Source organism: Papilio xuthus, unplaced genomic scaffold (genome assembly GCF_000836235.2).
Source record: "Papilio xuthus unplaced genomic scaffold, Pxut_1.1 DF826938.1, whole genome shotgun sequence".
NCBI classification, from domain to species: Eukaryota; Metazoa; Arthropoda; class Insecta; order Lepidoptera; family Papilionidae; genus Papilio; species Papilio xuthus.
In genome coordinates, this window is record NW_013531711.1 from 3,536,386 (window position 1) to 3,553,911 (window position 17,526).

Genomic DNA, 17,526 nt, shown 5'->3' on the forward strand with positions numbered 1-17,526 from the left:
GTCCCTAAACAATATTTTAACATTAATGACGTTTACTCTCGTACTGTTTCACTTTAGACGAGTTTTTAAACCCTTTAATGAGTTAAAAGGCGTGGCCATTAGATTACAAGCGTTTTAGCGTCCTTTAATCTAGTTCATTACTTAAACTGTCTACAGATAGTGACACTTTTATATTCAAGTCACTTATCAGACCTTATTTAAACTTGTTTTTTTTTTTTAATTAAACATTCATCTATACTAATATTATAAATCGGAAGAGTTTGTTTGTTTAAACGCACTATTCTTAGAAACTGAATTTTTTTTTGTTGAATAGTCTATTTATAGAGGAAGGCTTTAGACTATATAACATTACGCTGCGACGAATAGTTTTTTTTAATTCCACGCGGACGGAGTCGCGAGCGACACCTAATAAGACTATAAAGAACTTAAAAAGTAATTTTGTATATGAAAATTTAAAAATAAATAATTATGTTTATAACCATAAAAGTAAGCCTAATACTTAATGTAAATTTTAAATTACAAAGTGCTTAATTTTCTTTGTTTTCGATTAATTATGTTAAAAGCTCATTCAAATAATAAAAGTGTAATTTGACCAGAGAAATATTTTTTACGACAGAGAAAATATCTGAAGCGGCTTTTAACTTAAGTGAAATCAAATAATTCGAGAAATGAAAATATCTTTCAGGCAATTAATAGGGAACTTCTAATTTTTTAATTCAGTATTTACAAAGACGCAGAGTAACAGGATTATAGGATTTATTAAATAATTATTTAAACATTACTACTTACCTTTAAAAATTATGATTTCTTTACAGTTCCCTACCTACAAGCAAAGGTTGTATGAACTCGATAAGTCGTAAGATGATCATTAACCACTGAAATGAAAACTTAAAAATAAAGTTATATTATATATGCACATTTTAACAGATCAACTATGACCTTTCAAAACAATTTTGGTCTACGATCACTCAAAATTGGCATCAGTATATCGATTGCCTTCCCGGCGAGTGATTGACGCAGCGAGAATAATTGAGTCGGTAATCTGCGACGGAATTGATACACTCGTAGCATCGCCCCGTGCATCATAATCTGTTCTATTCATATGTATCAAATATATGTAGAAGGTGCACTTAGGGTTGCCACCTCAGTGCTTTTAGCTCTTAGTACTTATAAACATTAGAATCTTCGTAGCTGACACCGCTCTTCGACTCGAAGTCTTTTGGTTCCTACTAGGGTCAAGAGTCTCTGGTCGTCTTTTCGCCGTCAGTGTTTGGGTCTTCGTTTATTAAAATTTGACTGCACTAGTTGTTGTCTGCCCTTAATTTATCATATTTTAACAACATAACCAACGCCCGTAGGCTTGAGGGTATGCAGAGACAGACCTCCATTTGGTTCGGCCCTGACATAACTCTTACATTTCTTCTACGTACATATATCTACGCATACATATCGGTTTCGGTTGCTTTTAATCCCTTCTTGAGAATGTCATTAATCTAGACGGTATAAATCCATCATAGTTAGACTTTCATATCAGTAAGAGCTCAGACGTTACTATTTTGCACAGCACCACAGTTGCTTATAGCTTATTACAATACTTTTAAATACGTTACAAACTAATATAGTTACAAATATATATGAAGTTTAAAATCAGTATAAAAGAGGAGCCTCACACTGGTCGCTGTTTAAAAAATCATCGCGACACGACAATGCACTCCTCTGTGCATTCTTGATTATTCGCTCGTCGTGTTCGTTTAATTGCATATTTACTGTAGATTGCAACGGCTTATCTGCACCACTATCAGTATTATATAAGGTAAATGAAACGTATATGTAGGAAAATTACCTATATACTTAACAATTTATATAATAGGTAAACACTTTAAGCAAATAGGCAATGGGTTTTTTATAGAAAACATCGCCTCTGCATACATAACGTATTATTATTATACAATCCGTAAATAAAATTTAGATACAAAAATATTTTAGATCTCAAAGCATTTTTATAACGCTATTTTTAAATTGAGGTTAGTCTGTTTTATACAAATATTATATTCGTATACAATTTTAGAATTTTACTTTCTAGGCCACAACAAGGTAACATTTTCTAAAATTTCGTTATTCATATTCAATAAAGTTGCAGCTAACGAACGTAGTGCGGTCGCAGACGAGGCACTGAATGCTGTTGGTGGAGCCAATCAAATCTTATTGTTTGTTCCACACAACAACATCGGAGCGGATGGAAATTCAATGTTACATTTACCCCTACCTACAAGTATCTAAGTCAACATATATCGGGAGTTTACAAACTGAACACACAACATATAACTATAAATTGCTAGTAGAATGAAAATTGATTTCTGACATCAGAATAAGAGAGGAATTAATCGATGTTTTTTTTATATCATACCAACTAAAATCACTGAAAGAGCGAAGCGACCGTTGCCATAGACATCCGCAATTCCGTTGCCTCCCTTTAATCGACGGAGGAGAGGATGCACAGAAAGAGAATAGTTTTCCTTCACTTCACATCCTTTACATAAAAAAGGGGTGGAAAGGGAAAGAAAGTTTAATCTGATAGAAATAATAGAGAAAAAAATCTCTCGTTTTGATTCTTTTGTTGTGTGTTTTGTAGCACGTAGGTGATAATTTTATCCATTATATATGAGTGCTTATTGTTACTAACAGAATAAAAATAAATGGAACTAATAGATTAGATAAAGCTAAGCCGACATCATAATAATTGGACATCAGATAAAAATGCATTAAAAGATAATAATGATTTATGGTCTTACAGACGAAACCGGATAACATTGTTGTCTGTGATATTGTAATTCTGTTATAATAAAACATAACCTAAACTTTGTGAACTTAAATTTTAACGCTAAAGATACTCAAATACGTATTTCTAAAAGGTTTTATAATAGAAACTAACTGTGGCTTTTTGGGATCAAAATCCCAGTTGAAAACATTATTCTTATCTCTGTTTTGTCAAAGATAATGGCAGGGATGATATATATTATGTAATACTTGAATAATAAACTAACAAAGAATCTGATGAATAGTCTTAATAGTTGATATATAATATATGTATAATTTTGGTCTAAGAAACCCACGGTAAGACGACCAAAATGTGGTCATAAAACAAAAAGGAGGTATCACAAATTTTTGTTGCCGAATTTGCTGCATAGCAACACTGACAATTTTTAATTTTATGTTTATATGGGATTTTACATAATACGACACAAGCTTTTGTTTTATTTCATTAAAATTATATTAAAACGCATCTGAATATGCAATTATTGTAATAACTTTTGGAACGGTTGAAGTTTCTTCCGTCTAAGTGAAGCCGACAACTGTTGGGATACTTGATTAAAAAATCTTTTTTTTCTCTTTGATATATTCGAGTCAAAAATGGATTACCATTTTTATAATTTCCTTATATTACGAAATGTTATGCTTCCCTGTTTGTATGCACGGATGGGAAAACCCAATACTAATTTATTGCACTTTATCTTTTTAATGAACTTTATCACACTAATTCGATACGTGATCGAAATTGTTGAATGATCATTTTAATTTATATGGACTATAGACGATTTGTTTCAACGACAAATTGTTTGTTCTTTTATACAGTCAAGAAAGTAAATTCCCAACCCCGAAAGTTTGTTGATTTTTAGAGTTCCGTACCTCATAAAGAAAAGAAACGGAACCTTTATAGGATCACTTTGTCTGTCTGTCAAGATCTTTATAAGAAAGGTGAGAGAAGAGTGAAACAATAATATCTTATTAAAAATAGGTTTATTTACTCTATTTTATTGTACACTTTGGTCGTTTATTGAGGATATGTCTCATACATTTTATTTAAATGTTCTGATTGATGAAATTCACGAAGGAGGTGACTCTTGCGTATGCGGAGGGCAGGTTCCTCTCGCAGCCGAGACCAGAGCCGAACGACGTGATACCGATCTGAAAAATAATAATTATACCATTGTAATTATCGATTTACAGTTCCAAACACTAATATAATCTCATCTCTTTATTCTCATTGAAAAAACTGACACACCAAGTGTTTTGGCGGCGAAGTTTCACGGTATAATGGTTACGCACAATTCGTACTTTAAGAAAATACGGAATTCCGTTTAAATATCTATATACTTGGATAATAATTATGAAGCAAAAGATTTCATTATATTGGGTAACGTGAAAACCACAGAACCGACTCTAAAAATTGTTGCAAGAAAAGAGTTGCTTAAACAACGTTTTTGCCCATTTTGGACATACCTTCTAACAAACATCCATATATCGAAACTTTCACATTTATAATTTTAGCAAGATCTATCGATCTCAGCGATACTTCTACTAAAATCAAGAAAGACTTAAAAACTTACCAAGAGTGGTCTGTTGTTCCTCACAACAGTCAAGGGTCCGCCAGAATCGCCACCGCAAACACCTCTACCACCAGAGCCGCTGGTACAGATGTTGGTGGACTGGACGATCAGTGGGAACGCCAGAGTGCAGACGCTGTTTGTGATGACATTCAGGTTGACGAAGCTTAAGAATTGACTAGTGGTAATCTGGCCATCTGGAATACAAGCAAAGCAATATTTTTCAAAAACTTTAAGATATCAAAAGCATCGGTAATTTGGAATAAATATATGTGAATATAAAAATCTAAACATTGATAAGTCTTCTACACAGTAAACCTATGATTTGAATAAGATTGTAAGAATCCATTGTACGAAAGAAAGAAAAAAATGTGTGGCACCTTTGTCTATTAGTGAATGTCCCTTTTCTGGTGATAAATCCATATTATATTTATACATTTAGGGAAATTCGCACTTACTTTGCCTGGTAAGACCGAAGCCAGATGCCGTAGCAGTGTTACCCGCAAAGTTCTCGTTCAATTGAGAGCCAGTCGGCAGAGCTATTGTTGCAATGTTGGCTGTAAAAAAATAAATTTCAATAAAGGGACTCCCTAAAAACCTTCCAACTGTACTATAATATTATAGTTGTTCGTTCCAGAAGCACTAATTTTTTTTTGAAATCAAATAATTTTATTAAAACGCTTCTTCAAATCAGTATCAAGTCTTGTCAGGTAACCTTTTTAAGTGAGGAATGAAGCGTAGTTTAAAGTAAAAGAGCATACCAGATGTGGATACAGCGCTGTTTAGGCGAATTACAGCGACATCATTACGGGCGGTGCTCGGGTTCCAGTTATTGTGCATAACAACGTTGGTGGTTTCCAGCCTGGTGCCACCGCTGAAGAGAGTGATGGAGCCCAATACTACAGTGAACCTCCAGCCCTGGTTGCGGCCGTCAAACCAGCAGTGAGCAGCAGTCACCACCCTGGAAGTGGTCACCAAAGAACCGCCGCAGACACCACGGTTACTGGTGCCTACGATGTCAGAGATCAGACCAGCCTGTGGAAAATCGGTTTTTATTAGTGTAAAGTTTTTTAAATCTATACAATAGACGCCAAACTTATTTTATGATGATGAAATTATAATATTTAAGGCTAATACATAAGTTAACTATCCGAAATTGTCTTTATCAAATGGTCAACAAATCCCAAGACTTTATTGAATGAAATATCAACTCATTTATTTATTACGTTTAAGGCACAAAGAGTGAATAGTGAAAACAAACCTGGTACGGGAATTGTCCCAATCTAGCCGCAGATCCTCCGATAATTCTAGGCTCGTTGTTTTCAAGTTCAGCTTTGTAGATGGCCTGCGCCAGAGGGATACCATAGTTCTGCATGTACCCATACGCGGTGTTGTATTCAGGAACCTCTGGCTCGATGAACCTCGCGTTAGCCAAGGCAACAGTTGCCACAAGAGCCAGAAGTAACTTCATTTTGAAATAACAGAATACGTACTCCGATTATTGAAAATCAAAAATTCTTTTATATCCATCATCCAGCAATCAAATTTAGATAAAAGTATTAAATTTTAAATAAGCTATGATAATAATTTGATACTACAGATGATAATAATTTAATAATAAGAGTAAAGGAAGATTAAAGTACGTAATAAGAAAATAAATAATAAAAAAATAGCGAATCACTATTACTTTCAACGAAGATCAACACAGACTACGTAGGTCTGAACTTTTAGCGCCAAGCTAAAGCCTGATTTTTATAGCATTTTTGGAAATGCTTACATCCTGAAGGAAAGCTCAATGACTTATAAAACCCTCATTCTAACTACAAGATACGTATAACCAACCAGGTTTACACTTTTTAATCGATTTTATTAAGACACCTTAATTTGATATTTAAAAAAAATATCATATGATACAGATAGTTGAATTTTATTCCCTATTACCAGAAAATCTATAACCGGATAAACATTGTTTTGCAATCTATGAAATGTTAATTACCATTAAATCTATAAGATAAGTATTATAATGAAGATTATTAATAGTTTGATGGATTAGATGATAATTTTGGTTAATTACAATCATGAATGGCATAAACAATGTTTGCAATAGCGGCATACAATAATTGTTAGTTTGATAGCCATACCAAAAGTTTTAAGTGGATGGTTTCTGAAGACACGACCTTTTCATCATTATATTCCCTTTAATCATTATTCCGTTTTCTCTTGCCACCGATTTTTTTAATGACCATTAAGTGTCGGTCTTTGTTCTCATGTGAACTAATTAAATGGTTTTAAATTATTTCACATATCATCATCATCAGCTCACTATACGTCTCAACTGAGGGGCTCGAAGCATACTCTATGTTAGGGGTGACTAGGCCATATTCAACCACGCTGGCCCAGTGAGGATTGGTTGACTTCACACATATCTTTGAATCTCTGCTCAGATAGTTTACATGTCGAATTAAATAAAAAAGAAATGAGATTGTTACATTTTTATTATTTTGATTGTATAAATATTACATTGGATAAGAATGTTTATTTACAAATTCGATCTTATGAAGTCCAGGAATGAAGTAACTCTAGCGAATGCTGACGGATATCCGATGTCACAGCCGAAACGAATACCGAAGGAAGTCACTCCAATCTGTAAATACATTGTTTGGTTTAGAAAAATTGCATTTAACATAAAGCCAATTAACCAACTGCCTAATCCAAATCGATAAGAATATAAGTTCTATCTAGAAAAATCATCGTGTCGTGATGTAAGGGTATCATTTCTAAAATTGTATGCATTAACTTCATATCTCTGTAACCATATAATAAAATAGTTTTTCCGACAATGATTTGAAACACAATCCCCCCTCCCCTCTATTGTCATATAATTCATTCCAACTCTTATTATAATAACATTTCTACATACCACAATTTGTCTGCCATTGTAGGTGGTAACCAATGGGCCACCTGAATCACCGCCGCAAACACCCACACCGCCAAGACCACTAGTACACAGATTCGACGCTTGGATAACTGATGGGAACGCAATGTTGCACACATTGTTTGATATCACGTTCAAATTCACTTGACTCAGGTACTGGTTGGTGGTAATATTAGCACCTGTAAATAAATTAACTTTAAAAACTTGTTTGCGAAGTATGCCTGAATAAAAAATTGTAAGTCTAAAGGATATATGAAAGGCGAAAAGTCCTCAAAATTATCTGAGGGCAAGCTAAGACCAATTAAGAGGACAAAATCTGTTTTAGCGAAAGCATAAAGAAAGATCAGGCGAATGAACATTTCCCTCATAAATAAAAAAAAATATTGTATGTGTACAGAATCGAATTGTTGTACAAATAAAAATTAACCAAATCTAAATTAAAAGATGTATAAACCATAAAATCAAGCAGAATATTCATTACCTGTGCTAGTAGCACCGAAGCCTGAAGCAATAGCGCGGTATCCGGCAAAAGTATTTTCGGTTTCAGCATCACTTGGCAGCGCAATAGGAGCACTTGTAGCTGTCAAAAAAATTGTACTTTAACGTAGGTAGCGTTTTTATCATTCAGTTTTTAATCAAAATGATTTAGAAAATCCATTTGGGAGTTAAATACAGCTTTCTTCTATCCGAACATGATACTAACACACATAAAACAAATAAAAATCATGTTGTCTCTGTTTTTTTTCAAAGAGAACACGAGAGTGGAACAGGAAAAAATTGACTAGGTACGCTCAAAATTTCTGCAAGTGCAAAAATTGTCCTACCTGATTGCGCTACTGGTGAATGCAGATAGATGACACCGATATCATTTCTGACTAGGAACGGAACCCAGTTGGGGTGCATGGCAACAACGCTGGTCTGTTGCCTATTCCCACCAGAGAACAACAGCACAGAGCCAAGAACCACTGTCACCCTCCACGCCTGATGTCTACCATCGTACCAACAATGGGCGGCAGTCAACACTCTGTCTGGAGATATAAGCGTACCACCACATACTCCACGACCGGTGATGCCAATTATATCAGTGATCAAGCCAGCCTGTAACGAACGATCATGTTTATGGTCTTCTACATTTTATTTTTTAATTATAGAAACCGATGAATGTAGCTATAAAATTCAGCTACTGTTCAAGTAACCATAACATTACTAAGAGTTGATTTCTAAGACCAAAACATATCGTCATAACTGTCATCATCTTTAATAGAGCGGAGATAACAATTGGTATGTTTAAAACAGCGATTTTGGTCTCTGAAATCAACGGTCAGTGCAGCTAGGCAGTCATTTCTTATACCAAAAGGGCTATTAAGCCAATTCAATGTTTAAATCTATACCATCGATCTCTATTCGTAACATACTCCGCTAAGGTAAAATATTGAATGAAAAAGTTTATTAAACCTGATAAGGAATTTGACCAAGAGCAGCGGGAACTCCTCCAGTAATTCTTCCCCTCAGATATGCTTCTTCTGCCTTTTGTATTCTTTCAGCTTCTGGGACACCAACATCTTGCAAATACCCGTAAGCCGAGTGATTGTCAGGTACTAAAGGGTTAATAGATTTCGCATTGGCTGCTACCGCGAGCACAGCAAAAATTACTAACACCTTCATAGTGCAAGTTTACACACTCATTAGTTCAATAGCATTTATATAAGCTATATTTATCTAGATCAACATTAAATCAGATGGCAATAAACTATAACGATAAAATAACTGATAAATTACTGTGATTGCGAAATCAATTTCGTTATTTAGGATAGCTACGTAAATACAAATACACAATATTATACGTTATTATACCTTGATTAAATATATGACGTTAACTTTATGTTATTGGCGAAGATTTAAAGACTATTTTAAAATAGCACTTGTTTACGAATTCTTGTCCTTATCAAATATTTTATTGATTAGATGTACTCTTTGATAATATTCAGACGTGTTACATGTCTCGTTTGCAACAACATTTGATAAATCAAGTAAATATCTCGATAATACTAGCAATAGATCATACTTTGTACTCACACACTAGTAAGGTTGATTAAATTTAGATTTTTTAATTCCCACTTAACAAGAGATATTTCTATTAATGGAAAGTAAGATTTAGCTTTTAAAAAAAATGACGGTTTAAAATAGTTACAAAGCAGTAGGAATAGAGATATTTTAGAATAAGGGTACTTTTCACCCCTTAATTATATGGAGACATTAATTTTCTTTGCTATTAGGCGAACAGGACAGCTATAGGTATATAATACCTATATAATTAAATGCCTCGATTAGTCTCACATAGATTTTATTCATATTGAAACCTTGGTTTTTGTTTGTTAAACTACACTTTTATAATAAAGTCAACGACTCTAAAACGCTAATATCAAAACGATATTGAAAATAAATTGAAAAATAATTCCATCCTAATTTTGCCACAGCCCGTATGCCTCCGCTGGCAGATCAGAATTGTGAAAAAATGGCTCTTGGTAAAGTCAATTCGGACTCCCGATAATTTTCTAATAGTAAAATGATGCATTGAAATAAAATTAATATTGTGAATATTATTGCTATTGCGATATGAAAGTTAAGTTTTATTGAATGCGTGAAAAGAAACGAGCATGACGGCGTAAATTAAAACAGTTTGACAGCTGACAGCATTTGATTCATCAATTATTATAATCTGTGCTGTGCTTGTGGTTTTAATAAAGTCAAATAACACGGTGACTAAATATTTTCTAAAATGGAAGAAATTGGTATAATTTTGCCTGAAAAGGTAATTCATAAACATTTTAATAAATTTTACGTATTGTTTTCGACAATAATTATTAACCTTTTTGTAATTTTAGGATGACCAAGTGACCGACACAAAAGGATTATCTTTCGCTGGACCCCAAACTTTCGATGAATTGGAATCAGAAGATCTATACACAAAATACAAGGTAATTTTCAAAGTTCTATTAATTTTATATATTCATTGTGCTTTTGTCTTTGTCATTTCTCTAAAAAAAAAATATCAAGTTCCTGTTTCAAACAATGTTCTATATTTGCAGAAATTGCAGCGGATGTTAGAATTTTTAGAAGTCCAAGAAGAATACATAAAAGATGAACAAAGAAATCTCAAGAAAGAGTACCTACATGCTCAAGAGGAAGTTAAACGGATCCAATCAGTCCCCTTGGTCATTGGACAGTTTCTTGAAGCTGTTGATCAAAATACTGGCATAGGTATTATTAAATAAATTGCTTATTTTAACTTAGGGTGTGAGTTGTGTTGTGAACTATCCTAACCGAGTAATAAAAATAATATTTTATTTTACACTACAGTAATTAAAGATCACATCAAAAATTACTCAGTACCTAGACCAAAATGCATATGAGTATAGCTGTTATCTTTAATTAGTGTAGTATAAGAAGTATATAGTAAAAAAATATTAATAACTAAATAACTGATACTTGATAATCTGTGTGCTAAATAATGTTTTTATTTTACAGTTGGAAGTACAACTGGTTCCAATTACTATGTGCGAATCTTGTCTACAATTGACCGTGAGCTGCTTAAACCATCAGCGTCTGTGGCCCTGCATAAGCACTCAAATGCTCTTGTAGATGTTTTACCACCAGAGGCTGACAGCTCTATATCCATGCTGCAAGCAGGTAAGACATGATAATTGCATTGTCTCATATAATCGAGTTTTTATTTTAGTGTGTAACATAACAAAATTTGATTATGTTAGTACTTTAGAATAGGTTTTATTGCAAACTAGCGGACCCGACAGTTGTTGTCCTGTCTACACATCTTTAATTTGAATAAATTAATATGAAGTTAATATTTGATGAAAATTGTGAATCTAAACCATTCCCAGATCCCCTTGAACACACACAAAAAATTTCATCAAAATCGGTCCAGTCGTTTGATAGAAGTTCAGTGACATACACACTCACAGAAGAATTATAAATAATATAATATATATAAAGATATGTAATTTCTATGGTACACAGATATTATTTTTTTGTTGAAAATAACAATTAAGGAAACTATGGCATTTTTTATTGTAAATTTCTGCTGGATACAATAAACTAGAATGTTATTTCCTTTTTTAACATTAATAAATCAAATATTTAGTCAATTATTACTTATAGTGCACTTCAAATATCTTATGCTCCAAAGTCATTTCCGGGCTATGCAGTGCCCATTTCCCGTTTTTATTAAAAAGATAGTTTCTAAGTATTCAAATTTAATTTCAGATGAAAAACCGGATGTGCAATACTCAGATATTGGTGGTATGGATACACAGAAGCAAGAGATAAGAGAAGCAGTAGAATTGCCCCTGACTCATGTTGAGTTGTATAGGCAGATTGGTATTGAGCCTCCAAGAGGTGTGCTGATGTACGGACCTCCTGGTTGTGGCAAGACTATGTTGGCTAAAGCTGTTGCGCATCATACTACAGGTTAGTCAACATTAATTTTTAGGAAGCTTAATTGTAATTTGGTGTCTTATTCATGTATTGAAATATGTTTACCCACTGAAGTTTAGATACAGTTAGACCTGAAAGCTCTATAAGTTAGTCACTGTTTAGTCGTGACAGACAACCTCCAGTTCAGTTAGAAACAGCTATAAACGAGAAATTGCATTCCCTTACTCATGCTAACCCAAGTTTGACTGTATATATAACTCAAAGTTAATACCTTGATTTTTTGTTGACTTTCTAATTTATTTAATTTTTTTCTATTTTCAGCTGCATTCATTCGTGTTGTTGGTTCTGAGTTTGTGCAAAAGTACTTAGGTGAAGGTCCACGTATGGTGCGAGACGTGTTCCGTCTTGCTAAAGAGAACAGCCCTGCTATTATTTTTATTGATGAAATTGATGCTATTGCTACAAAACGGTATGTTATAAGAATTAAAATTTAAACCTTTTACTTTTTACCCGACTGAATTAACTATATTTGTTGGTAATTGGTTATAAATATAATAATTTTTATGGTGAAGTTGTTTCTAAACTTTTCTTTGATCAACATGTATTTTTCTCTGTCTTCCAGTTTTGATGCTCAAACCGGAGCTGACAGAGAAGTGCAGAGAATTCTATTGGAGCTTCTCAATCAAATGGATGGCTTTGATCAGACCACTAATGTCAAAGTAAGTGCAGACAGTATAGACCTAAAGGATATGCAGTTTTGTCTTTTGACAGATTTAAGTATTTTTTTGAAATTTGTTGTTCAGAAATTGGGTATAGGTAAAATTGTATGATTTCAGGTAATAATGGCTACAAATCGTGCCGACACATTGGATCCCGCGCTGCTGCGGCCCGGCCGCCTTGACAGGAAGATAGAATTCCCTCTACCTGACAGGTCAGATTTAGCATACAGATGTAACTAAAATTTAGTTTTATTTAAAATCCTGAAACACAGAGATATATAACTTGTAATTATTTATGGCAGGCGTCAGAAGCGTCTGATCTTCTCAACTATCACGGCGAAGATGAACCTGTCGGAGGAGGTGGATCTGGAAGAGTTTGTGGCGCGGCCGGACCGCGTGTCGGGTGCCGACATCAACGCTATCTGCCAGGAAGCCGGCATGCACGCCGTCAGAGAGAACAGGTATTATATTTTGTTCGCTTGACAATCCAAGATGGCCGCCGCAATAAAAAAAACTTTAATGGAGTACAGAACACTACGAATAAATCCAAAATGGCCGACACATTGTTTTCCGTTCCCGCGTTTTTATTGCAGTAATCATTGACATAAAAATACTAAGAAAAACAACTTTAAAATATCTTTAGACATTTTTTTCATTTAAATTTACTTTTTAGGTACATCGTACTGCCTAAAGATTTCGAAAAAGGATACAAGAACAATATCAAGAAGGATGAGAGTGAATACGAATTTTACAAATAAGAACTTTAATGATTCTCCATATATAATTATTGTTTTATTTTAATTGGAAATAAACTGTCATTCGTATATTTCTTTGTTTTATTTTTATTGTAATATAAATTATGAGTTTATGTTCTAATTTCAACTTTATATATCATATTATTTGTGTTTGTACAAAAGTCGTGGAAAAGTTATTTTGAGAAGTTTACGCTCTTTGCTTGTCATCAACATAACAAACATTTTTCTAATCTTACTAATATAAATGTGAATGTTTAGATGGATGGATGGTTGATGAGGGTATCTCCAAAAAGGTTACATGGTTCTCGCTGAAATAAAACGTAAAATATTTCCAAATCTATATATCATAACAGTTTCTTATTAACAATGTGATTTCATTACAATATATTTGGCATACAACCTTAAGAAAACTGATACAAATAAATTACATTGATAAGACGCAATTAAACGTGAATCCATATGTGATGATACTATGCAACATTGAACAAGTAAACAGTACCAACATGTTATATAACAATTTAAGGCACTTAATTAAAGTTTTTATTCACACATGATATAGCTGCCTTAGAAATCACTGGGGAAAACTACACCAATGGAGTCCGCATCAAAATATTACCTTACCAAATTGCAAAGATACCTTTTAACAATGAAAGCTCAAATACAGTATACACTTCATAATTTGGTATAATATTTGATAGATTAAAGTTTAAATATTGGTAAGTAATTTAATTTAAGATTTGTTTATTTCAGTACATTAAATATAGTTATAAATTACGTACCATAAAATTTTAATATCTAAAAGTTGCAATTAATTGATTACCAACACTTACATATAATACGGCTCATTAGAATGATATATAAGGCGAATATAAAACAACCCTTAAGTAAATAGTAAAGTTAATGTATACATAAGCTTCCTAAAAACTAGCGTTTCTGTATTGTAAACAATATTCCATTATAATTTCAAGTCGAAAAAAGAATTAAAAAAATATTTGTGACAATAAAAATGTAAAGTTGATTTTGTCTTATTAAAAATAATTTATATATAAATTAAATAATGAAATTAATTTTTGGAATGTGAAACAAGGCAGATGATGTAAAAAGCTATCTACAATGTTTAAAATGGAAAACCTTTATTCTAAGTATAGCAATATTACGATTTAAAACATTGAAGAAATGCAATAGGGCACTCTAAATTAGTACATGATTAAAAAATTTAATACTGATTTTAATGTTTAGGCACTTATCCTGGCACTATTATTTTAAAGACAAATTGTTTTTTTTTTAAACCAGACATTATAAGAGATAAAATCATAGCCATTAATTTGCTGTTTAACAAAATTAAAAAAAATCCTGATTTCTTTTCTTTTTTTTGTCCTACTCTTATGTGCCAAACATATCAAATTTTGTACATAAATTATTAAAGCTGTATATATCGGAATTAGTTGGCTTAAACATAATGATAATTTTAAAAGATACAATATGTAAAACTATACAATGATATGTTAATTTTAATTAAGCCTATTTTTTCTCCCTTCTTTATTACCCATAATTTTTTTTTCAAGATAATTGATTTTCATCCGAGTGACATTAAAAATAGCATAGAATTATTTATGATATCTAATTGTTGAATACAGCAAAATTGTTCTGAAATTTTTATAACAAAAACTATAAAATAAAAAAAAAGGTTCGAGCATTTTGTCATATACACTCAACATTAAAAACTTAGTATGATACTGTAATTAAAATCGCTGTAAATATCAAATCTATTTTCTAACATATTCGCATTTTCAAAGCTGTCATGGTTAAGGCAAGATTTTATTTTTATTTGTATATAAATGTATCATTCAACTTTTTATTAATTTAATTAACAATTTAAGTACATAAATATAACTTGTACATTATAACATTTTAACAAACTGTGGACGGGGTGAAAATATTTGAACCAAATGTTATCTATCACTGTTAATTGTCTTATTCTAAACTATTTAAGGCATAAGTTACATTTAAACTACTAGATAAATAACAATTTTATGGCAATAAAAAACACGACAATATCTTCAATAACAATAAACATACTAAATATTAATACATAAAATAGTGAAATTAGAGGAATGTATGAAAGTGTTTGTGTAATTTGTATGGAATAATAAGTTTTCTTGGTAAGTACATGTAAGTAGTAAAAATTCTGTTGTTTTTTTTTCCATTTGACCTTACATACACTGAAGTAGCAATTTTACATTCCTAATAATGCCAATGGACTTAAAGCCGTTTCAGTAATAAATGTGTATGACATTGTATGTAACTTGTTTTAATAATCTATTTTAGTAATGAAGTTAATATTAGTATGAAATACGATTTATCTCACGATAAAAAAACCTTATAAATTGACAAATTTTGTAGTGCAAATTTGATTTTCATTCTCCGAAGTGTTTCAAGTAATAGTTGGGATTGTTGATGTTTTTAACTAACTTTCTACCAATGAAGGATATGTAAGAACACTGAATTCGAGTATTGCAGTTGACAAAGCAATGATACATACTGTACCAATATGATGACATGCCAGTGGGTGAATACATTGTTCATACCAAATAATTTTCATTATCAAATACCTATTTAATCTGTGTAATATTATAATTTTACTTGTTACTGTTACTGGTGGGGTGTCGCCGTCTGGTGGTGAGGTGGCATGAGAGGGACGAGCAGGGCGGGCGGGCCGGCTCGCCGCAGGAAGGGGTGATGCAGCAGCCTGGCCGCGGACTGGCGCTGCGCGGGGTCCCGCACCAGCGCGCACTCCACCAGCTGCAGCAGGTCGGGCGGACAGCGAGCCGCACCACGCGGCCGCGGCGGGGGCATGTCGCGGATACGACGCATCGCCTGATCGAGTTTATCAAGTTTATAACCTCAAATGTTGACTTTACATTTCTTAATTCTTCATTTATGAAACTCACCTGTAATGGAGGTTCATTAAAGAATGGTGGCTCTCCATCGACCATCTCGATGAGCATTATCCCCAGTGACCAGACATCAACTTCTGGACCATATGGAAGTCTTGATATAACTTCTGGAGACATCCAATATGGTGTTCCCACTAAAGACTTCCGTTTTGGCAACTCCTAGAAATAATTTTTGTTTGATTAAGATTCATAAATCCAAGCAAAAGATGACCTAGGCAAGTGATTTCTTCTTCTTTACAGACATGTTACCAAACTTGTTTTTTTGTCCACACTAATATTGTGTGCACCAACATGGAGAAAATTTACTGGATCAATTCCAAATCGAGTCATAATTAAGATGATCAATATTGAATTTTAAAGCTAACTAAGGAATAATAATTAATACCCTAATAAAATATATAAGATATAAAGATAACTAAGTAACACTTACTTGTGAAACTTGAGCACAGAATCCGAAATCAGATAATTTGACTCGACCATCTGCTGTCAGTAGTATTGAATCAGATTTAATGTCTCTGTGTATAACACCTTGGCCGTGGAGAAATGCCAACGCCTGAAAAATAATATTAAATTTTTATCATTATCTTGTATATAAAATTCTCGTGTCACAATTTTCGTTCCCATACTCCTCCGAAACGGCTTGATCGATTCTCATGAAATTTTGTGAGCATATTGAGTCTGAGAATCGGCCACCCCTAAGCTTTTTTTTATTTTTTAGTCAAACACGAGAACGGAGTCGCAGGCGACTGCTAGTATTCCTATAAAACATTATTCGCTAGGTACATAATTTATTTCGAATAAAATAAAACCACGTTTTTAAAGTTTTTTGTTCGCAATAATATCTATCATTTACTACTATTAGTAATTATGTCTTAAAAGTTTTTTTGAAAATTAGCAAAAATTAATGTAATTTCTATAATTTTTTTGACGTTGTTACATCGAAAAGTTTACATATGTGTTAATAACTTTATTATTCGTGCTAATATTATATAATATTATCACATTATATTTCGTGAATAATGCACGTTGAGAAAAAATATTTTCACCACCCCATTTTCAGTTATACAGTTCCAGAATTATAAATGCGAATCTTTTCAAAAAGATTCATGTTACGAAACATGTTTAACTTTCAACATAGATAACAGGTGACCTACATTGTACGAATAGAGTTACCTTGAGGCACTGTTTGCAGACTGTTGCAATCTGCTCCGGGTCCATTCTGGAGCGGGTCACGATGTCTGTGAGAGACCCACCGGCCATGTATTCCATAACTACCCACAACTCATCGCCTACTAAGTACGAAGCGTGCATCTCCACTATATT

At 32.9% G+C, this 17,526-nt stretch overlaps 3 protein-coding genes across 3 annotated transcripts in view; 1 reads left to right on the plus strand and 2 right to left on the minus strand.

Annotated features, from left to right (window-relative positions):
• Positions 1 to 3,861: 3,861 nt before the first annotated feature.
• Positions 3,862 to 9,016, minus strand: LOC106121581 (transmembrane protease serine 9-like). The gene is made up of 10 exons (XM_013317294.1): positions 8,776 to 9,016; positions 8,145 to 8,418; positions 7,802 to 7,900; positions 7,306 to 7,499; positions 6,929 to 7,029; positions 5,647 to 5,884; positions 5,147 to 5,420; positions 4,844 to 4,942; positions 4,389 to 4,582; positions 3,862 to 3,966 (listed from the first exon to the last, which is right to left on the minus strand). The coding sequence occupies exons 1-10, from the start codon at positions 8,983 to 8,985 to the stop codon at positions 3,862 to 3,864; spliced, it is 1,788 nt and encodes a 595-aa protein (XP_013172748.1). The 5' UTR covers positions 8,986 to 9,016.
• A 1,091-nt stretch (positions 9,017 to 10,107) lies between these two features.
• Rpt3 (26S proteasome regulatory subunit Rpt3) lies at positions 10,108 to 13,311 on the plus strand. Its single transcript, NM_001311804.1, is given in 10 exon segments — positions 10,108 to 10,132; positions 10,206 to 10,298; positions 10,410 to 10,581; positions 10,849 to 11,010; positions 11,602 to 11,805; positions 12,094 to 12,241; positions 12,395 to 12,491; positions 12,609 to 12,703; positions 12,794 to 12,952; positions 13,165 to 13,311. Coding segments are annotated over 8 exon segments (1,110 nt in total). The 5' UTR covers positions 10,108 to 10,132; positions 10,206 to 10,298; positions 10,410 to 10,421; the 3' UTR covers positions 13,250 to 13,311.
• Positions 13,312 to 13,575: 264 nt separating this feature from the next.
• Positions 13,576 to 17,526, minus strand: part of mbt (serine/threonine-protein kinase PAK mbt) — a 7,141-nt gene continuing 3,190 nt past the window's right edge. The window contains exons 5-8 of the mRNA XM_013317295.1: positions 17,377 to 17,523; positions 16,634 to 16,756; positions 16,198 to 16,362; positions 13,576 to 16,123 (exon numbers count right to left, since the gene is read on the minus strand). Of these exons, the coding sequence (XP_013172749.1) occupies positions 15,899 to 16,123; positions 16,198 to 16,362; positions 16,634 to 16,756; positions 17,377 to 17,523 (660 nt within the window). The 3' untranslated portion in view covers positions 13,576 to 15,898. The remainder of the gene's footprint in view (positions 16,124 to 16,197; positions 16,363 to 16,633; positions 16,757 to 17,376; positions 17,524 to 17,526) is intronic.

Excerpts from the sequence above, each read along its gene's own strand:
- LOC106121581 (XM_013317294.1), bottom strand. The coding sequence starts at position 8,985 with ATGAAGGTGTTAGTAATTTTTGCTGTGCTCGCGGTAGCAGCCAATGCG. Across the intron at positions 8,419-8,775 it reads TTGGTCAAATTCCTTATCAG|GCTGGCTTGATCACTGATAT; the intron begins GTTTAATAAACT and ends CGTTCGTTACAG. Across the intron at positions 4,583-4,843 it reads CTTCGGTCTTACCAGGCAAA|ATGGCCAGATTACCACTAGT; the intron begins GTAAGTGCGAAT and ends CTTGTATTCCAG.